Source organism: Ictalurus furcatus, chromosome 2, assembly GCF_023375685.1.
Source record: "Ictalurus furcatus strain D&B chromosome 2, Billie_1.0, whole genome shotgun sequence".
Classification (NCBI taxonomy): Eukaryota; Metazoa; Chordata; class Actinopteri; order Siluriformes; family Ictaluridae; genus Ictalurus; species Ictalurus furcatus.
In genome coordinates this window covers 10,086,690-10,109,542 of record NC_071256.1, presented here as the reverse complement: position 1 = coordinate 10,109,542, position 22,853 = coordinate 10,086,690, and the positions used below count along the sequence as shown (strand labels likewise).

The window sequence follows — 22,853 nt, the reverse complement described above, 5'->3', positions numbered from 1 at the left end:
ATAATACAATCAGAATAAAAACTACAAGTCCAAAATGCATCTACACCACGCAACAGTTACTTTCACACTGCTTTTCATCTCCTCAGTCAACCGAACAAGTGTGTAAATACTGCAGAGAAGCCATAATGATGACGAGTAACTCTGTACATCATCTGCTTTTCTCAAACCGCCATCTTTTATTGATCACGCAGAATGACCTGAACCCGAGTCTGTGACCTGCTCATGTAGCCACAGTGGCGTCTGGCAGAGTAAATTAATAATAATGCTCACGCTACAACGTGGGCTTTATTCAAATTTCTTTTGAGTAGCCACTGTTCAGTCTGCAAACATACAGTATGCTGCCGCTCTCCTTCACTAACTCTAATAGCGCATTCACTTCATTTAAACTCATGGTTGCCAGATATCACTAGAAAAGTCAACTCCAGTTTTCATGTTTTGATTTAATCCCCCCAAAAAAACACAATATTATCAGCAGACATGGCAACTGTACTGGGGAACCGATCTGAAAGGAACAACTGATAAATAAACAAACACTAATAAAATGTAAAGATAGAAAATGTGCTTAGTTATAAATAAATCATTTAATATAAAAAAATAGATATTGTAATAACTTCATAAAATATAAATAAAATGAGAAATGATAATGTTTAATATAAATTTGACATTAAGTTTAGTCGCTATTTCCTTAGAAGGCTATTAGCCTTCTTTTCCCCAATATGGATCATGCTTGTGTTAGTGTACTTTTGATTAGGACTCTTTATTGTTTAGGATATTTAAAAATAAATATTTTATGCTTGTTAATTTATCAATTAACCAACAGTATTTCTCATTGCTATTATTTTAATTTAATTAACAGTGACCATGACCAGAGAGCTTACATTTAATTGTTTATGACAGACCTCCTGATTAAAAGTTTAAACAATAAAAAGATTGGTATCTGGATCGGTATCAGCTGTAAAAAAAAATCCTGATCGGTGCATCCCTAATGAACACCATTAAACTAAAGTGCTTTGCATCTGGCGGATAAATGAACTCACCCAATCACATCCTATATGAGATTATTCGGATATATACACAATATACGCAGAGTAGTTCGAGAACTGACTCCAACCCAGAACCATGACAGTGGAAAATGGCTGATAGTGTAGAATTAACTGAAAAATTAACTGAAAATATAACATTTAGTTTATCAGGAGGTAAATTCATTTGTCATAGCTCACACTATGTTCCTAATTTCTGTCATAATTGACAAGCTCAGGTTTTCTCATGTCTATTTGTGCATTATATTGTGGCACACTGTGCTCCTAAATTTTTGACTGTACTCCTAAATTTTTGTAATTAGGAACACAAGTGCTTCTAAAATAAACTGTTACCGTAGAGCCCTGTCTAAGCTGAGTTTCCGCTGCCAGCAAGCAGTTCCTGACTGCATGCTGATAATATTATTAGTCCCTCCCGTAACCATTAAACCCATAATGGAGGAACTGCTTGTTTTCCTTTCCTTTTTTAGGCTAGTGGTTCTGGGCAATTAAATGCTAAAATCACGAGCATTCAACTAAATTTGAAAACCTCGCACAGTACCAGCCATCCATCCGTTTTCCATACCCCTTATCCTACACAGGGTCACGGGGAGCCTGTAGCCTATCCCAGGGGACTCGGGGCACAAGCCGGGGGACACCCTGGACATAGCTGACCTTTGGTGGTAGTAACTACAAAATCGCATACTGTCGACTCAAACTGGAGAAAATATAAATAAATAAAATGACTATAATAATCTCTCAATCAATCGGAACGATTTGCGAAAACAAAGAAAGCGGAAGAGAGACGAGGCTGACGCAAACTCTCTGACGAAACCTAAGAGGTGGACATGAGGAAAGCGCAGAGACATCATCATCAGATCCCGGAATGGCAGCCGGGTTTTCACCTTTCTTTCCTCAACTTATGTCCAAAATGAAATGCCGTTCCCTCCATTACAGTGCTCGATTCCCCACGCAAGTAAAGTGACCCCGGTGCCATGTTTAAACAGAGTGAGAGCCTTTATCTCAGTTCCACTTCTCGAGTTGCGTTCACCGTGAATGTTCTGGGTGCAATTAACATACGAGAGCACTGCCTCGCTCGAGAGCGAGAGAATACAACTAATTAGATCATTTACTTCTTATCTGTATGCCCTCTTTCAATTTCCGCTGCTTCCTTTTTCATTTTCTCTTCTTCAAGCACCGGAAAAGAACAAACAAACACGCATTTACAGAGCAATTAAGCTTCTTTTATGATTGTTTTCAATCCCTCGGAAAATCAGTTTTTGGCAAAGACAAGGCTGTAATTATGAGTCACGGCTTGAGTTTACGTGTTTGTTTTAACAGGTACTGAACGAGCAGGTTTGCTCGTCTTACAAGGCGCTGTTCATCTGGAACATACTGTTCTGGCTTTAGTTATACGCAGTGATCAAGTCGATTTACAATTGAAATAAACAGTGAGTTGCCTCTAGCGGTAGATTAGCAAATAGTCAGAGATGTAGTTTTGAAACAGAAGGGAAAAAAAAAAAAGTTTCATGAAAGGTTGCTGACGCCCCCCAAAGCGATGTTCATCTAGAACTTATTGTTCTGTTTTTGTGCTTTAGCTATGGAGAGATTGAGTTTTAATCATGTGGGTTTTCTTCATTTGCATTTGAAAAAAATAAAGAGTTATCTTTATATGGATAATATGATGATATCTTTATCTAGATGTTATGAGAGTAGACAAAGGCCCTGTTTACACTAGAGTGTTTTCGTTTTAACCCTCTTACCCCTTAGTTCCCACAGTATTATGTCCCACAACCCTATATTCCCCATAGAAACAGCACGCCAACCCTGAGTTCCCAGGCCAAAATTGGCCCCAAAATCAACATTTTCATTTGAACATTTTTAGGCCTTGAAACAACTTATAATACTTATGTACTTATGTATAATAATGTATTTGTGTAATATTACTTTGAAAATGAAGCAGTTCAGTGTTTTTACTCCACTTAGAGCACAATTCTTAACTAGAGAAATGACGAAAAATGCTCGCTAAAATCCTTCTACTCATTTAGAAGTACCATACGAGCATCAGCGTGGTCAATGCCTTTGAATAAATTCAAGTAAATAATAAATAAATAAATAAATAAATGCATTTTAGCGCCAAAAGTCAAGTTTCTGGTGATAATCAGACCAGCAGGTAGTGTTTTCACGAATGCACAGAAATGGTCCCGTTATGACTCCAGACCCCTGCAGTGTCCGTCGCACTGGTTGATGCTGAAGATGAAGACGGATCAGGGTCTGAATCAGGAGAGTTTGCGTCTCTATCAGTTTCGGTTTCAACATCGCCTGAACTTTCACTGCTGTCACTATCTATCACAGTCGCTCTCGCCTGTGTAACTGTGTATGTTTTCTCTTTTTTTCACTGTTTTAGATGTTCACTGTAGGTGTAACTTTAGCTGGAACACGATTAGCTTTTCGCTTTGGCATTTTTAGTTCACTTCTACTATTACACCAATATTCACGCTTGGATCTTCATCGTAATGCCGGCGTGATAACGTAATCATGTCGTGACGTCATGACGTCATCAACCTTCCGGGTTAAATAATAATAATTAAATAAGTAAGGAATCATAGCAGAGTAATGCCGGTACACCGGCCTTACGGCGATGACGTTTACACTGTAAAGCCGCTATATCGGCCTTACGGGTATTTGGCATAGACGACCAAGCCGGTATATCGTCCTTACGGGAATAGATCAAAGACGGGCAAGCCGGTTTTTCGGCATTACGGGGTAAGAGGGTTAAAACGCATAACTTTTGCTACAGTTACGCCTGTCGTCTACACTACTCAAAAAGACTTCTGGAAACGCCGAAGACCGGTTTTAGTTTGAAAACTCCGGGTTCGCGTGTCGGTATAAACGGACCGAAACGAAGACTTTTGAAAACAAAGGCGTGGCTGCCCACACTCGCCCACTGATAGGGTTTTCTGGATCGTTGTGTATCCTTCCCTGATTTGTCAAGCCCCTACCATATGACCATTACGCTACCTTGGAGGTTCTCAACCTTTTGTAACTAAAGCCCCTGAAGCCTCCCCTAGCATGTAGCAGTCCCCCCCCCCATATTGGAGGAGACCAGGTATAGTGATTATCATATAATCATTATATGAATCACTATATAAAATCTAGCTATATATACAGAATCTATATTCTGTTTTGATAGATAGATTTTTTTTTGCTTTTGTACTTTTTTAAAATGACTTTTATAAAACTATATAAGGGACAGGTATGGAACATGAATGATGAAAAATGTTTCTGAACACTAGAACTACTTTGAACAAGAGAACTAGGCTGTAATAACGTGGACTATTTTACATGTAAAACATGTTGCATTACATTCGTCTTACGTTCTAAAAACATTGGCATATGAATGATGTGAATTGAGATGAAGGGCGCGTCTCGTTATCCGTGACGTTGTTAAATCTCCGGCTCTCAGCCTCTCACTGAACAGAGCAGACGCAGAGAGAGGTGAGAGTGCAGCCGGAAAGCAAGACCTCGTGCTTTGCAGGACAGTACTGCTGACATTTGGAAAGTTGCTAAGGTTTGTCCAAAAATTCGGTAGATTTGTCACTAGGCGCATTTTTTTTTTTTGCAAAAAAAAAAAAAAAAGGTTTGATCAAGGGGTCTGAAAAGTGGCTAAGTTGTCAACACTGGTCTGCACTGAGAGCTAGATAAAAGACAGCTAAACCCCGCCTCTCCTCAGCAAAAAGAAAATACAGAGGGAGAGGGAACGCGGGGTTTTTCATTTATACACATTCTATTTGAAAATCAATAAAATACACCGAGTCCCCAAATGATGCCCTGTCTGTGTTTTTTTTTCCCGCTCCCCTTCTGAACTCTCCACTCCCCCCTCTGTTGAGAACCATTGCATTACCTTGATCGTATACAACAATATACAGCTTTTAATAACAGCTTTGCTGGCTTTGTCGTCATTCTTAGCAGCCACTGTGCAGATAAATTCTGTATTTAATAATACTGCAGCTGCCTACATGCACAAGAGGCGAGCTACGATTAGAGCAATTTGCAACAAATCTCGTTTTGAGCGACGTAAGCCCTACACGGAACACCCAACTTCCTGTTTACACTTTAATGCGTGTGCCCAGTGTGCATGAATGGTCGTCAATGTGGACGAGGATCGTTTTCATTTGTAAAATAAATCCATCCATCTTCTACCGCTTACTCCTTTTCAGGGTCACGGGGAACCTGGAGCATCGGACAGGGTACACCCTGGACAGTCCATCACATACACACACCCATTCACACGGACACTTTAGACATACCAATCATGCACTACCATGATGGGGGGAGGAAACTGGAGTACCCGGAGGAAACACGCAAACTCCACACACACACGGCCCTGGCCGGACTCGAACCCTGGACCCTGGAGGCGTGAGGCGAACGTGCTAACCACTAAGCCACCGTGCGCCCTCATTTGTAAAATGCAGTTTTAAAGCAAAAACGCCCTAGTGTAAACAGGGCCTAAGTGTGTACACTTCCACTTGGAAATGACATGAGAAAAAGCAACGATGTCTCGACCTTGCAACAACATAGGTAGATAGGTCATTTAAAGTTCAATATTTGTAGCTAGAAATGTGTATGCATTATCGTGAGTATTTAATGTGTCTTAGTTGTACACAAATGAAAACGTGTTTTTCACCACGCGACTTATTTACATCATTTTCTTGTTCACTACTTCTACTCAACTGCATTGTTACTACAACGGCAGCAGGTTTTTCACGTCAGTGTGTTTTGGACTCTTTCCTTCACTGATCGCTGGTAACCAAAGCCAAACACTCGAGGAGAATTCAAATAAACATAACGTTTACCTTTCAATTTCACGGCTGTTATTGATCATTACTGATAAATTAGACTTGCCCAGGAGAAATTACGCAGTAAAAGGTTTAACATTCTTGTTTGTCCAAAGCAAAGTCATTTACACACGGCAATAATGCAGTTAAAAATGCCCAGCGGTCAGGTTGAGTAGAATGTAAGATCTATGCTGTTCAAACTCACCGCTGGCCACAGCCTTCAGCTTCTTCAGCAGTTTGACGTGCGTGTCGGGCGTCATGGTGGATGAAGGAAGGTAGTCGGTGCACGAGCAGCTCTCCAGTAGTGTGTAGTAGTAGAGCAGACGCTGCAGGTCCACGCCCGCAATGCCTGGGTACACGTACTTGCTCATGTGTGTGTAGAAGGCCTGGGGTTCAGTCTTCAGGGTCTGGAAAAGGCCCAAGGACGCACTACGGGTCTCAATCTCCTTAGTGGTGAGGCTGAGAGGGAAGACAATGAGAGACAAGGCTTAATTAGAACTAGGGATCTGATGGGGTACATATTAAGTCAGAATATCTGCATGTCTGTCAATCTCTCTCTCTGTCTGTCTCTATCTGTCTCTCTGTTGGTCTCTTTAGCGGTCTCTGTCTGTCTCTCTGTTAGTCTCTTTAGCATTCTCTGTCTGTCAGTCTCTCTCTAGCAGTCTCCTTGCCAGTCTGTCTTTAACAGTATCTGTCTCCCTGTCAGTCTCTTTAGCAGTCTCTGTCTGTCTGTCAGTCTCTCCATCAGACTCTGACTGTCTGTCTCTCAGTCTCTAGCAGTCTCGGTCTGTCTCTGTATAGCATTATCCATCTGCCTGTCTCCCTCTAGCAGGCTCTCCGTCAGTCACTCTCTAGCAGTTTTCTCCGTCAGTCACTCTCTAGCAGTACTCTCCGTCAGTCACTCTCTAGCAGTTCTCTCCGTCAGTCACTCTCTAACAGTTCTCTCCGTCAGTCACTCTCTAGCAGTTCTCTCCGTCAGTCACTCTCTAGCAGTTCTCTCCGTCAGTCACTCTCTAGCAGTACTCTCCGTCAGTCACTCTCTAGCAGTACTCTCCGTCAGTCTCTCTCTAGCAGTTCTCTCCGTCAGTCACTCTCTAGCAGTTCTCTCCGTCAGTCACTCTCTAGCAGTACTCTCCGTCAGTCACTCTCTAGCAGTACTCTCCGTCAGTCACTCTCTAGCAGTACTCTCCGTCAGTCTCTCTCTAGCAGTTCTCTCCGTCAGTCTCTCTCTAGCAGTACTCTCCGTCAGTCACTCTCTAGCAGTACTCTCCGTCAGTCACTCTCTAGCAGTACTCTCCGTCAGTCACTCTCTAGCAGACTCTCTGTCAGTCAGTCTCTCTGTAAGTCTCACTTTACCAGTCTCTCTGTAAGTCTCACTTTAGCAGGCTCTCTGTCAGTCTCTCTCTAGCAGTACTCTCCGTCAGTCACTCTCTAGCAGGCTCTCTGTCAGTCAATCTCTCTGTAAGTCTCACTTTACCAGTCTCTCTGTAAGTCTCACTTTAGCAGGCTCTCTGCCAGTCTCTCTCTAACAGGCTCTCTGTCAGTCTCTCTCTAGCAGGCTCTCTGTCAGTCTCTCTCTAGCAGGCGCTCTGTCAGTCTCTCTCTAGCAGGCTCTCTGTCAGTCTCTCTCTAGCAGGCGCTCTGTCAGTCTCTCTCTAGCAGGCGCTCTGTCAGTCTCTCTCTAGCAGGCGCTCTGTCAGTCTCTCTCTAGCAGGCTCTCTGTCAGTCTCTCTCTAGCAGGCTCTCTGTCAGTCAGTCTCTCTGTAAGTCTCACTCTACCAGGCTCTCTGTCAGTCAGTCTCTCTGTAAGTCTCACTCTACCAGGCTCTCTGTCAGTCAGTCTCTCTGTTAGTCTCTTTAGCAGTCTCTCGCTCAGTCTCACTCTAGCAGTCTCTCGCTCAGTCTCTTTAATAGTCTCTATATGTCTCTCTCTAGCAGCCTCTGTCCGTCAGTCTCTCTAAGGTTTCTGTTGCCGTATCTGTGTGTCTGAGTCGGTCTGTGTCTTTCTTTTCATTCTGTCTGTCTACATTTGTATCTCTGCATGTGTCTGTATGTCTCTCTCTATCAAGGTTAATCTAAATCTGTGTTTATGTCTCTCTCTCTCTCTCTCTCTTTGTGTGTGTGTGTGTTAGTGGGCCTATCTCTGTGAGTGTTTCTCTCTGGATGTCTCTCTCTGTCTCAGTATGTTGAAACTGGAGACTCCTTCCAAATATGCCAAATAAAAGTCTCCTTACAGAAAAGTGTCCAGCATACAAGCCTCAGTGTGAGCAGTTACTATAGAAACAATACCATTAGAACGAGTGAATTAACAAACCTGTGATTTGCAGCTGCACACGTGTCAAAGCTGCTATTATAGAAAATGAATCAACACCGTCTGGCCAAACAGAAATGAGAACTCAACAGCGCTGTGATATAATATCTAATAATATTAAACTACTATCAAACATTCAGAGGTTCCTCCGGATCGTGACTGATAGGAAATGCTTGATTTGTGTTGAATTAAACTCTGTAGTCATATTTCACTGCTTCATCTCCACTGCTCATTTCAGCTCGCGTTCAAGCTAGTCATTAATTTCCCACGTATTCTGAAGGTGTCATGTTTTATTTTGGCTGGGGATTGCTTTCCATACTTTATTTGCACGTTTCTGGGAGAATCTATTTTGAGTGGCTGTCATTTTTTTTTCTTCTAAATTGAAAGCCCTTTTTTTCCCGGCAAAGATGAATGGCTTTTGAGAGCAGCTTTCCAATTCTGATGCTTGGAAATGTTTTATAGGGTCGAGCCATCAATAAATTACAATATGAACCTGCACTGGCCAACTGCACTCCCTTGGCAAATGTGGTGTGAGTGTGGAAGAGAAAGAGACAGAAGGAGGGAGAGAGCGAGATAGAGTGAGAGTGAGAGAGAGAGAGAGAGAGAGAGAGAGAGAGAGAGAGAGAGAACCCAAACAATGTGACTGCAGTGTGTAGAACATGATGCCAAGTATCCACTATAGAAAGTCACCTTGGTGGGCGTGAGTTGTGTGTTCACTAATCACACATGTTGAGGCCCCAAGAAGTCGAAATGCTGCAACGGCAGGCTTTTTGGGAACATTTAGAACCTAAAAAGCTCTCAACTGTAACCTCTGTAGGCTTCTGTTCATGTTTAATGGATGGCACTTCGCTCGCTGCAGGCACACTGCCTTCGGTCCAGAGAGAGTGACAGAACAGGAGAGAGAGAGAGAGGCTGAGAGACAGCTATATCATAGAGGAGAACTGAAAAGTGTAGCAGTAGGGAGTGAAAGAACAAAGGAGTCTAGAGAGGGGGGAAAAACAGCAAAGAGAATAAAAGAAAGAGTGAAAGAGTGTGAGTGTTGGACAAAGCCTGCTGACAGAGAGAAAGAGTTACTAGGGGCAATGAGCTTATTAATAGAGACTTTTAAAAGGATCAACAGCACCACCATTTACCCTGTACACGTCCTCCTTCCCTCCCTCTCTCTCTCTCTCTCTCTCTGAGTGGATGTTGTGAGTGAGTGGGTGGAGTCGGTGTGTGTGAGTGAGAGTGCTGCTGTACGATTGAGTCTACTCTTTCCTTTCTTTTCTATATACCGTTTCTGTTTTAGGGGTTAGAAATTGGTTGAAAAGAACACAAAGAATGTCTACAGAGTGGGGGGTTTTGAGTTTGTGGAACGCTGTCAAGCAGCTTTTTGCTGGTCGGCAATGGTGGTTCCAAGCCAAACAAAGTTTGAGCTGCTTTCACGCAGGCATGGGGTAAAACTCGTGCCTGTGGTGAACTGCTCTGTGGAGGACTGCAGCTTGGCTGTGGTTAAGCTGTTGGTTTTGATAGTATAATCTCTGCTTCACGAATGAACGGTGCTGTTGTTATCTTCCTTGATACCATTGAGAAGGTAAACAGTGTAGTTCAGAGTGGAGTAGTAATTCAGGACACTTTTACTCCTCTAAATCCGCTGGTTCAGCCAGCAAAAAACACTGTCGAATGTACCGCCTTTCATTAAAGATGAGCTCTTGATTAATGAATTGTCTCGGCATGGCAAAATTTTCTCTCAAACGAAAAGGGTTCCACTGGAGTGTAAATCGCCCTTTCTTAAGCATGTCGTGTGATTTAGACAGCAACTATATATGATCCGAATTGGATGTGATTTGGATGAACTGAACGCATTTTTTAAATTCAGGATTGATGGCTTTTTTGATTATGTCGTTTTTGCAACGTCTGATACTATGAAATGTTTTGGCTGTGGGCGAGAGGGGCATGTTAAGCGTGCGTGTCCAGAGGGAGCAAATGAGTTAGACTCTGAGCCAAGGCCGAGCAGAGAAATAACACGTGAGAATAGTAGCGCGACGGCAACTGAGGACTCTGCTGTCGGAGATGATAGCAGTAATGCCGCAGGGCGGAATACAGAAAGGGGGGAGAAAGGAACTGATAGTGTCTGTTGATTTTGCTAATGTGGCAGAGTCCATAGTGGAAGAGGAGGAGGAGGAGGAGATGGTGACTGACATTGCTAGTGATGAAACACTTTTCAAAATACACTACACTAAGAGAAACGGAGCTAGGAAGAGTATGGAAACGGCTAAAATGAGCCAACAAACAAAAACAGAATCTGAAAAATTTGATGATACTGAAGGCAGTACGACTGATGATTCTGATGGTGAAGTAGTGGACAATAAGACAGGATGAAGTCGATGCAATGATTACAAGTCCGACAAAATTCCGGGGCAGTGGTGGCTTAGCAGTTAAGCAGTTACTGATCAGAAGGTCAGGGGTTCAAGTCCCAGCACTGCCAGACTCTGGGTTACTGATCGGAGGGTCGGGGGTTCAAGCCGCGGCGCTGCCAAGCTGCCACTGTAAGGCCCTTGAGCAAGGTCCTTAACCTTCTCTGTTCCATATCATGGCTGACCATGCACTCTGACCCCAACTTCCTGGCATGCAGCAGTATGCGAAGAAAACAATTTCAATGTGCTGTAACGTACGTGTGACCAATAAAGACTCATTATCATGAAAATAAAGTCATCTCTAAAGAACTAAAAATGTGAAAAATGTCCATTTTTAGGATTTTTTTTTTTTTTTTTGCTGACCACAGAATGTTTATTAACTCAGTGACAATGCTAATGAGGTCTTGAAGGAGGGGAACAGTTTGGAAACTTGTTTCCCAACTGAAATTACAAACCGAAAATGGCATTGAAACCACATAATCACAGTTTACTCATGTATGTGTTTGGTTTGTGTCGCCTCATACTATTTATTTTAATGGAGTGTGATGAGGCGGAGCAATCTTAATTTGAATGGGGCCAGAGCTATGCATAAAAGAGCACTGCTGTTTGAGCTCATCAAACAAAAGAATACCGATGTAATGTTTGTCCAAGAAACACACAGTGATTGTATTAATGAAACTGACTGGAGAAAAGAATGGGAGGGTGAAGTACTGCTTGCTTACATGAGCTCTACTAGAGGAGGGGTGGCTGTCCGCTTTGCTGAGAATTTTTTGCCTATTTCATGTGAGGTTAAATGTGTTACCCAGGACTAATATTCATAAGGGCTCAGTTTGAAAAATTCAAGTCTGTTTCTATTCATGTTTACGCTCCTACAAATGGTAAAGAAAGAGTACTTTTTCAAAAACGTGTAAATACAATCCGGCAGGATAGTAGTTCGGATGATTTTCTGTTGTTGTGTAGGGACTTGTTATTGTACAGAGAATTACAGATTAGACAGAAATCATACGGAACCTCACGTTGCACGTTAAAGTCGCACTTTAAATGAATCAATCGAGACACATGAGCCTATGAGATATATGGAGGGATCTAAATAATAATGTAAGACAATACACATGGGTATATAGTAGAGAAAAGTTTATTTCCTTAGCCTGCTTGGATTGGCTTTATTGTTTTAGGCATCATTTGAATGTTATCAGAAAAAAAACAATTGGTGTAAGAAAACAGTTTTTTTCATAATTGTCTAGCCACATGTAATGTGTTTATAACAAATATGAAGTCAAAGAGTGCATCTTGGCACTCCCTTGGAACACTTCCTTGCTAACTAATGTGAATTTTAGATATGCTTTTGTTTCTTCCTGGAAGAATTTTAAATTAAGAACACAATGTTTTTAAAAAATTTACACCAGTGGTGGGATTATAGAAAGGTTGAAGTGAAAGTACTTCGTCAACAGTATGCTTTCTCTGGGGACATCACTAGATCAGTGGAAAAAAAAAACAAAAACTTGAATTTGAAATAATGGAGGCACAAGGGTTAGTACAGGTTACTGGGGAGGGAAGACACATCGAGACACTTAAGAGTCGTTATATTCACTCCTTGCGCTTTGAAAATGGGCAAGGATTTAAGAAAGACATCTGATATTAGAAAACGAGCTGTACGGTTCTATGACAAATTGTATAGTAGTGAATACAGGAAGGACGAGGAGTTATCTGCTGGCTTCTACGAAGGTCTTGGAGAACTCAAAGGCAGAGCTGGAGAGGCATGTTTCTGAAGAGGAGCTTCGGAATGCTCTGAAAGGCATGGAGTGCGGAAAAGCTCCTGGGATAGGAGCAAAACCCTGCTGAGTTTTAGGAAGAATTTTGGGCTGTGTGGGCGAGGACTTGCTGGCAGTCCTAAATGAAAGTTTGGCTGATAGGAGATGGAGCTGTAGCAGATCACATAGCTACCTAAAAAGGGTGATTTACAGGAGATCAAGAACTGGCGACCTGTGAGTTTGCTATGTTCTAATCTTAAAGTCCTTTCTAAGACTCTGGCTAATACTCTGAGGAAAAGTGATAGGGCAGGTCATTCATTTTGACCAGACGGATTGTGTGCCCGACAGGACAACCGCAGGTAATGTCTGTCTCATACGGGATGTGTTTCGAGTCTTCTAGGGGATTATCTCTATTGACCAAGAAAACGCACTCAATAGAGAAAAACACCAGTATGGGACACCCTAGAAGCGTTTGGTTTTAGTTATGGGTTTATTGGTATGATAAAAGCGTTGTACCAGGACACTGAAGGTTTACAGAAGATCAATGGTGGTTTGAGTGCCCCTTTTAAAGTTAATAGAGGGATCAGACAAGGTTGTGCACTGTCTGGTATGCTTTACTCTTTAGCTATTGAACAAATGCTGAATAAACTAAGAAACAAGATTAAAAGCTTTAATATTGTATCACGATATACAACATCAAATTTCAGCTTATGCTGATGATGTAATGGGTATTGTAAATGGGCAAGAAGATAATAAACAGCTGGTTTCTGTTGACACTGATTTTGGAATCATTTCAGCTGCAAAAGTTAACTGGGAGAAGACTGAAGCACTGGTTGTTGGGAAATGGGAGGAAGAGTTACCAAAATTACCTAGTGGAATGATTTGGAAAAGGGAAGGTTTTAAATATCTAGGAGAACATATTGGGGATGTAAATACCCAACAAAAGAGCTGGGAAGGGGTGATTGAAAAAAATAGACGGAAAATGTAAAAAAAAAAACAAAACAAAAAAAAACAGATTCACTCACAACTGTCATCTAGAGGGAGAGTTTTCAATAATTTGGTTGCTTCGACGTTGTGGCATAAATTATCTGATATGGATCTACCTGTTGGATTGCTATCCCGATTACAGGCAATCCTAGTGAATTTTTTTTGGGGACAGTTTACACTGGGTTCCGCAAAGTGTGCTCTTTCTTCCCGAAAGAAGACAAGGTGGACAAGGTTTGGTACATTTACAAAGCAGACATGCAACCTTTCGTCTGCAGCTCATTCAGAAATTTCTGACTGGACCTGTGGATCTGGTGTGGAGGAAGATGGCAAAAATCATTTTACACACAGTAGATGGGCTTGGACTGGATGCTGTGCTGTTCCTAATGGCACTTTGAAATGTTTGCAGGCTGGAGGTGACAAAATCTTTGTACTGGTTACTAAAAGAACCTCGTATCAAAGGAGCTCGTGTAGATATTGCGGGCGAGAATGTTCCTGGACTTACGTAGATACTGTGTGCTTCTAAACCTGTAACACTGATGCGCATAGTTAATGTGGCTGGACCTGAGCCGAGCGATATAAATGTAGTAACCACTTTGATGGGTCAGAGGTCAACTTACCACACACTAAGCATAGTGGATATGCGCAAAACAAGGCTGACAAATGAGGAATTTTAAGAATGGAAGAGTGACTTTGGATACAAGAGACCCATTTCCAAAACCTGGGATCACACCGGACCTAAAAGAAATGGTAGGTCCTTTGTTGGCTCGGAACAGACTGCAAAACTTAAAGTTGAATGAAGTAGAAGGGAAAGTGAGGTATAAACGTTTTGTGAAGGTTTTTAATAAAGGAACACTAAATGGGAGGGTTGATACGGTGTGGAGGGATAAACTCAGGTTGAAAGAGGAAATGAAGCCAGTGTGGAGGGTGCTGTACAAACCACCACTGACAAAACGATCTGGTGAATATTACATGGGGCTCTGGCTGTTAACACATTTGTTTCAGTCATTAATCCAAACAACGATGATAAATGTGTGTTCTGTGGATCCAGAGAAACTATTTTTCATCGCTTCGTGGAGTGTGTAAGACGTCAAATGCTTTTTTAATGTGTTGGATTTGTTGTGCGGTAAATGCGGGAGAAAGTTTACACCAGATGTTTTTATCTTGGGGGCTGGGTATAATCCAAAGCGAAAGATTAAATGGCAGCGGCTCAATTTTCTGTTCGGACAGGCAAAGCTCATAATTTATAAAAACAAAGAAGAACAGAACAGAAAATAGGTGCGGTCAAGAGACTACATCTTTATTTAAAGCATTTGTCAAGTTAAGAATTGCTGTGGAGTTTAAGCGTGATAAAGCAATGAAAGATATCAGAAACTTTTTACACTAGTGCGGTGTTGCAATTCGATTTTCTGTATAGTGGCGGAGGCGGAGTTACTTTTTGATCTTGATTTGAAATTGGAGTAATATTTATGCTTTTGTTATTACGGCTGAATAAAGTTTGCTATTAAAATCTCTCTCTCGGACCTCGCATATTATTCACAATCGAAAAATACTGCAGCAGAACCAACTGTTGTGGCCAATCGCATTGATTTATGTCAAATATTTATCTGAAGATGGCTCGCCGGAAAAGGGAATCAGTTTCGCGGATTTTGACATGGCTTATTTAAAAATAAAATAGTACGATGCTTAAAGACGACCGGACGGAGACTCGAAACAGACGTCACATGACCACTCTGAGCAAACAGGTGTGTCCGATTTATAGGATAAAGGTTAAGGATTAACTGGTGAGCGTTTTCACCATTCAGTCGTGACAGCTGCTTCTGCAAACTATTCTGTGCAAAATATTTCTATACAGCTGGACCTTCGCGAATTTATTTACATTACAGCTCTACACTACACTAAAGCTCTTACAGTAAAGTCAGTCCAATCGGCCGATAGTTATTACTTTCAAGCTTTCATCTGCTTGAATAGAGAGGAGAGAGACTTACACCAAGGATGGAAGCAAAGGTTTGATTCTTCATATATATATATATATATATATGGTTCTTTTAACGGTAGCATTGATTGTCAGGCTGGGGTTAATTAAAGTCCAAACTGGCTTCCTACGTGAACTACACGGAGTGTAACATAATTGCTTCTGCAATATCTAATGCACTATAAGGTCAATAGGATTCATCCTAAGACAAGAAATTTCTTTCATTTACTCTGCGTCTAAGCAACATATGCATTAGCAAGCATCCTTTAAATGAACTACATGGGAGCGGAGATCTTATCTGTAGATGAACCCGAGTGAGACACGTCATTCTGACGTCAGATACGCCTCCTGGCTGCGGAAACATAGCAGGAGTCTGTAGTCTGTAGTGATTTTTAAATGCAAATCAGAATTTGCTTTCTAGAATGTCGCATTCTGCTGCTGGGTGTCGGAATCGTAAAAGACATGTTCATGACCACATTCGTTTTTAATGCATACTGTCGAATCGAACACCTTTCCAATCCAACAGAAGACAGTCGTGGATACAGGTCATTATCAGCACACATTTCCTCTCAGCTACGTAGTAAACAATCATATCACTGATCCAGGCACAAAACTTAGCGTGCAGACATGCCTAATTTATATTGCTTTAACAAACCAACGTAGCGCGTCTAAAATCTACAATCAAGAAACTAGCTAGGTAACGCTACATATCTGAACCACATTGTTACTGAGGGGTTGATTATAACTGACATGTTTAGCTAGTTAAAACTGTCTTTAGCTTACAGAGGAGTTTGGTGCAGCATGTCGGCTTTCGGTGCCACGATGATGACCTCGAGGTCACCGGAAGCCGACATGCTGCACCAAACTCCTCTGTTTGCTACAGCATTGATGCTGTAATTGTAAAAAACAAACAAACAAACAAACAAAAAAAAAAACTTACAGCTTAAACGTTGCCACAAATCGCAAAGTTGTGAGCATCACCAGCCTTTTTAAAAACGTATCTCTAATATTCTCTCCCGTACAGAGGTTTTTATTTTGTGATCGTTGTGGCCAAAAATGCTTGATTTTGCTGTGCCTTTTTAATTTTTCTGCGGAAGGAGTATTTGCGCAAAATAGTTTTGCGCTGTCTTTCGCAGTGATGTTTGTTGGTGAAGGAGACCTTTTCGCTGTACTCGTATGAGATGCACGTGAATCGAGGAGGGCTTTGTGATGACTTGGCCCAAATCTGTGGGGAATCTGCGGTAATTCTGAAAAACTGCAAGCTCCTCTGTAGTGCTGCTGAGTTTGATTTTGTGCTCATTTCTGTGATTGCAAAAGCAAAACATCCTGGAGGGACTGAATATAAATGCTGAGTCTCTGTGAGATGTGTATGTGTGTGTATGTATACTTATATATATATATATATATATATATATATATATATATATATATATATATATATATATATATATACTTATATATATATACTTATATATATATATATATATATATATAAAACCCTAATGTCAATTTTTTTTTTTTTTTTAATGCACCTTCGAAATGCAATTTTATATAATTAGCAAAATCAGATGGACCCACATACGTAACACACTCAGACTGGACTGAAATGGATATTAATCCCTCATGAACAAACTCATCTCTCACGTGTGCAATATTCCAGTAGTTATATTTATGCATGAAAATGTATTTAATCTTGCGGTACGAATATAAATGACAAATAAACTGTGGAAAAAAGCAAGCTTATTAGACTATTGAACTATCATCAATAAACAGCCCATCTAATTATAATCATGTTCGTCGGTGTAAATAAACGCAGTGCGGCAAATATTTATGTTTACGTTTCCTCAGTCGTAACGAGGCTATTTGGCGACGACAAAAGTTCGTGAATAATTGCGAAAGTTTGCAAACAGGCCCTCTGGTGAAAATTCAGGGCCGCAGATATAAATTGTGTAGATTAACTGAAGGGAGATTATGAAAAGCGTTTCCTTATTTCATGTTGTAGTCAGAGAATGAGGGGAAACAAACGCTCCTGCATGCTAATGAGCGCGGAGCGAGCCTCGCAGGGAGGGAAAGAGAGCGGCGCAGGCAAAAAATATCACACGAGGTAAATCGGTTTCGTGCACGTAATCTGCTCTACAGAGGAGCCAATGCAAATCAGAGTGTTTATACAGAGAGAGTAAAGAGGAGCAAATTAGTCACATAAACAAGCAAAACAAGTGTGTTTAGAGACAGAGAGGCAGAAAAACAGACCTATAAGCCGAGGCGTAAAAAGAGAGAAAACGTCGATGTTATGCTGCCAACATTTTAGTGACAAATTTACCATGTGGAAGATTACATAAAATATGTGTGTGTGTGTGTGTGTTTCAGATCTGCTTCTTGTATATCCACATTGAGGTTTTTCTTTGTGCCGATATATTTATCTAGAGTTTACAGTTCTTATTTAATCCTCGCCCAAACACATTCAGGTTGAATCCCAAATGACTTCCTATTCACTAGATTCGCTCACTACACTAGGTATACAGTAAATAATAACATATCATATATATATATATATATATATATAATGATGTACAGTTGAGTACACGGCTGCTGTTTGACGATTTCTCAACCTTACGGTCAATATCTACACGAGATTTTTTTTTAACCAACTATTATTTATAATAAAGTTCTATGTTCATAAACTAATAATAATAATAAAAACGGTCAGATTATTATTATTATTATTATTATTATTAACTTTTCACAAGCCACCATTCAATTTAGAGTTCCTCTTAAGCCCGTTTTACACCATTTCAATTAAACGGTATATTTAAAATAAAATAAAAAAATAGGTGGATTTCTGCACAGTATTCCTAGCTAGAAACACAATGAATAAATAAATCACAATATTAATGCTATATGTTGCAGTGTATACCCACAATCCAAACAATGCACGGACAAGACGTCATTGTGCAGCCTACCGCACCATCAGCAAATCCAAACCAAGTGAAAGCTCTGATGGCTACAGAGCGTCGAACTGAAAATCTCATAGTAGTCATTATAAGTTGCATTTTCAGTTGAATTTTCAGATAAATTTAGGGAAACCACTTCCACTTCCAGCGTTCGTTGTGTTAAACCATTTCAATTTTTTTTATTTGTTCATTGTAAACCGCTGAAAGTCTGTAAATTTTGACAAATGAACCTGATTTGCAATGGGGGTTGAAGAATTTTGATTGCATCTATAAGTCAATTAACTCTCTTTGGACTGACCATGATCTCTATGTGTGTGTGTGTGTGTGCGCATTTTAAGGAGTCTTGCTTACCCGCTGTCAGTGAAGAGGAACTCGAGATGCGTCATATACACCTCCCATAGTGGAATACTGTAGCGCTGAGCCAAGGAGCGAGAGATCCCATACACACTCTCATCTAAAGTCCTAGAAAACACAGACACACAGAGTTCAGTATTAGTAGTGACACTGTTGCAGTACTAGAGTAATACAGTAATATTAACACCTAAAGTTCAAAAAGCAAAACACTACAGTTAGAAACAACAATTTTCATGAAAATATATGCAGATTTTTGGATAAACTGTATTTATGTCATGTCTTATCTTTATTAAGAGATCAACATGGAACAGAAAAAAAAATTCACGGATTTTGTGACTAGCAGGGCTTCTGGGGGGACAAAAATAATAAAAAAAAACAGCCCAATAAACAACACTCAAGTGTATAGTTGGCAGTGATGCCAAATTAAACCACTGGGTCATCAGATTGGTCTAGAAAATATATCCATACCCCCCCCCCCCCCCCAGCCCGCCCACCAACCCCACCCCAGTACGCACTCAGCCAGCCCGAGGATGGTCTCTTTTTTGTAGTGGCTATCGTTGCTGAAGCGCTGCACGTCCACTCCTCGGCCGAGACCCCGCAGCACCTGGGCCTGAGTGAAATCCGTCAGACGCTCGCTGTATAGCCGCAGCTGGCCAATCAGAGCCTCCAGCTCCTTGTCCTCCCAATCAAAACCTTCGTGGTCAGTCACATGCTTGGTCACGAGGCGAATCAGCTCCTTCGGATCAGCCTGAAGTCACACACACGGAAGAGAACCCGTATCGGTTTAGACACATCTTGCCTTGACCATCTAAATGTCTTACAAAGCAGATTCACTATCGCTGTAAATGGTGGCGCGCCAACGAATCTGATTAAACGCATTCGATTCAAAAGCGTACGTTCGAGAGAGTCTATTCAAGCGCACTAAAGCTTGAATAAAAACGTTTCAAATTGAAGAAGAATACAGCAGATACACTCCTCTACACTACACTTCCTTGGAAGATATATATTAGCATTAGTAGTTTATAATTGCATCAAATAATATTAAATAGCTCAGAAATGAACCATGAAATAATTATAAAACCTCGTCCCCTTGTTCTCTTATTTGTGCTCTGAACTGTGTAAACACCTTCTAGCTCGAGGATCCACATTCATGTAAAGTGTGTGTGTGTGTGTGTACATATTTTTTTAATGCAATATTATAAATATAATACATGAGAAACAATGTGTGTATAGTGGCTGGTAGAGACTTTGGAATGAGCAAAGGACAAGAGAAGAGAATGAGAGCAGAGTAGAGGAAAATATCAGCAAAGAAATGGTGAATACAAAGACTGGGATGAGGAGGCATTGATGGGTGGTGTGTCTCATATCCTTATACAACCTCCCTCTCTCTCTCTCTCTCTCTCTCTCTCTCTCTCTCTCCGCACTTAATGCACTACATACTACAGGATTGGATGTTATTCCACGAGATTCCCAAACTAGGGGTCGCTTGATTTACAAATAGGTTCCTGAGAAGAACTCTCACGAAATAGAAACATCACAGACAGATTTTGTATGCTAATATTCTGAAATATTTTGAAACTGGGAGTCGCATCCAGACAAGCCACGTTTCAATGTCGAGGTTACATGTTAGTATTTTATTCTTCTTCACTATCCCGACATGCGTACTTCAGTAGCTCAGCAATAAGAAGGGACACGTTTCCCCGTCTTCGCCAGCATCGTGCCTCGACACCAACCCGTTTTCCTATTGTAGTTAAGATTTTAAAAGCCTCTCATGCAGCCTTCGGACGTACCGAAAGGTCTGCTTTGAGTACCAGTCTTCTGGAGTTTCTAGATTAGTACATATATTTAAATGTAAAGTCAGAGGTTTGGATTTGAGACGCAGCTCATGACATCAATCACGATGACGGTGGAACGTTGTAAAGAGAAACAGAGCAGGTTAGTGTGCTTAACATCGCTGTACATAAAATCACTAAACATTTTACGCCTCGACTTGGAAACTTGATGGACATGGATGCCGTGCCTTCTAGTGAATGTCGCAGGCGAGTGTCTTCTGCAGCTGCATGCAAAATCGTACATCAAATACTGTATATTGGGCTGCATCATGCCATCCCGGCATGATGTCCTATAACAACATCGCACTTCCTACTAGACTAGTAAATACAGTGCAAGGTATAGCACAGTACGCTGCATATACATATGTTACTGACATTAAAAAAAATGTTCAAATGTTACAGCAGTCCTAAGTTAGAAATCTGGAACTTGAAAAAAAAAATAAAATTGCAGGGCTTAGGGTTTCAGAAAATACACGCTGTCCATTTGGGGTCATTTCCCCCAAAAAGTTGGGACGCTGTGTAAAATGTAAATAAAAACCGAATGCAATGATTTGCAAATCGTATAAACCCACATTTTATTCACAAGAGAACACAGAAAACATATCAAATGTTTAAACTGAGGAAATGTACCATTTTAAGAAAAAAAAAAGATAATTTGCAATTTGATGGCTGCAACATCTCGAAAAAGTTGGGACGGGGCAACAAAATGCTGGAAAAGTAAGAGGCCGAGTTGCTCAGAAGTAAACATGGGCAGAGGTTCACCAATCTGCCAAAAACTGCATTTACAATTTGTGGAACAATTTCAGAGTGTCTACAAATTGCATCTACAATTTCAGAATAATGTTCCTCAACGTAAAATTTGCGAAGACTATGAATAGCTCATCAGATATTCACGCACTATTGATTCCCACCCTTGTGCACAGAGATTTCTCCAGATTCTCAGAATGTTGTCATTGTGTCATTCCACTTTATTAAACTTTAATGTTGTGAATTCTTTATATTTCCGGATTTCTCGAGTTAATACTGATGTCTGGTGAAAATTTCATGTGAATAGCCTCATTAGAAAATATATTTCCTGAAACAAATGTCGACACGTCCAATACTTATCCCCCGCCCCACTGTATATGACAATGAAGAATGTTAAAATAAGAAGGACAAAACATGTACACAATGAACGTACATTCAATTAAATGATTTTTTTTTTTTTTTTTTTTGGGAGACTCCAGCACAGATGTACTGGTTTGTGCGCAGTGTGTGGCAGTATGGCGCAGTATGGGCAGTATGACGCATCAGTAGGGACTGTTTATATCTGTTTAACATATTAACTGTTCAATCTGAATGGATTCATCCTTAAGAGGCAGAAATATGAAGAACTGTCAGCAAGGGGTGTGAATTCTTCCTCTAACATTTCTCCAGCAGTGCATAATTGGTCTCAACTAGAGATATGCAAGGTTTATTTATTTATTCCTTTTAAATCCTACTCGTGTCGTTATTATTTTGGTTCGTACCTGCAAGCAATATTTTCTACAGAATTTAGCTGGTTGGGATTCCCAAAATATACATTTATAACTATAAATACAAACTGGTGGCCTAATACAGTATACACCAGCGCAACCCTGACCAGGCAGGCGTATAAGGAGCTCCACATATTCACATTAACGAATCGGCTTTGGAAGCTCAAGAGACAAACGAACTGGGCAGTTGATGATTGGAAAAAAGACCAGGTGAGGATTTTCCAATCTACATCTGCCCAGTTTCGGCGAGTCTCGGATTCCTGTTCCTGGCTGATAGAAGTGAAACCTGATGTGGGGCTTCTGCTGTTGTAGCTCATCTGCCTCAAGGTTTGAGATGCTTTTCTGCTCACCACGGTGGTAAAGTGTGGTTATTTGAGATACTGTACTCATCAGCAAGGCGTCCACAGAACTGCAGCTCGCGGGATGTTTTTTGTTTTCCCGCACCATCCTGTGTAAACTCTAGAGACTGTTCTGTGTGTAAATCAACAGGTTCTGAAATCATCTACCATGTCATGGTCAAAGCCACTGATAACATTTTTCCCCTCAATTCTGATGACTGATGTGAATATTAACTGAGAATCTGGACCCGTATCTGCATGATTTTATACACCGGGTAAACAAAAGTATAATTAGATAACATCATGGATCAAACTCTGAGCATTCTAGTGATTCCTACCACTAGCATATGTGTAATATTAAGTCGTTAATCAAAACCTCTGCTTTAAGCATTTAAACTAGACCCTGAATTTGGTTTTAAGACAAAGATGTTTTGCATTACTCTGTGTGTGTGTGTGTGTGTGTGTGTGTGAGTGAGTCAGGGCTATGAAGGCTATGATGAATGTTGGGCTGTGATTCCCAATCTCTGTACTCAGTCATGCATTAGAAAACTGTTTTATGTGCGCACTACCAATTATGCTAAACGGGGTGTTTT

The 22,853-nt window shown here is 40.8% G+C and overlaps 1 protein-coding gene across 2 annotated transcripts in view; it reads right to left on the bottom strand.

Moving 5' to 3' along the window:
• nbas (NBAS subunit of NRZ tethering complex) overlaps positions 1-22,853 on the bottom strand; it is a 269,126-nt gene that overhangs the window by 89,980 nt on the left and 156,293 nt on the right. For both annotated transcript variants that reach the window (XM_053647154.1, XM_053647162.1), the window contains exons 41-43: positions 19,092-19,324; positions 18,574-18,684; positions 6,060-6,313 (exon numbers count right to left, since the gene is read on the bottom strand). In XM_053647154.1, coding sequence (XP_053503129.1) covers positions 6,060-6,313; positions 18,574-18,684; positions 19,092-19,324 — 598 coding nt within the window. The remainder of the gene's footprint in view (positions 1-6,059; positions 6,314-18,573; positions 18,685-19,091; positions 19,325-22,853) is intronic.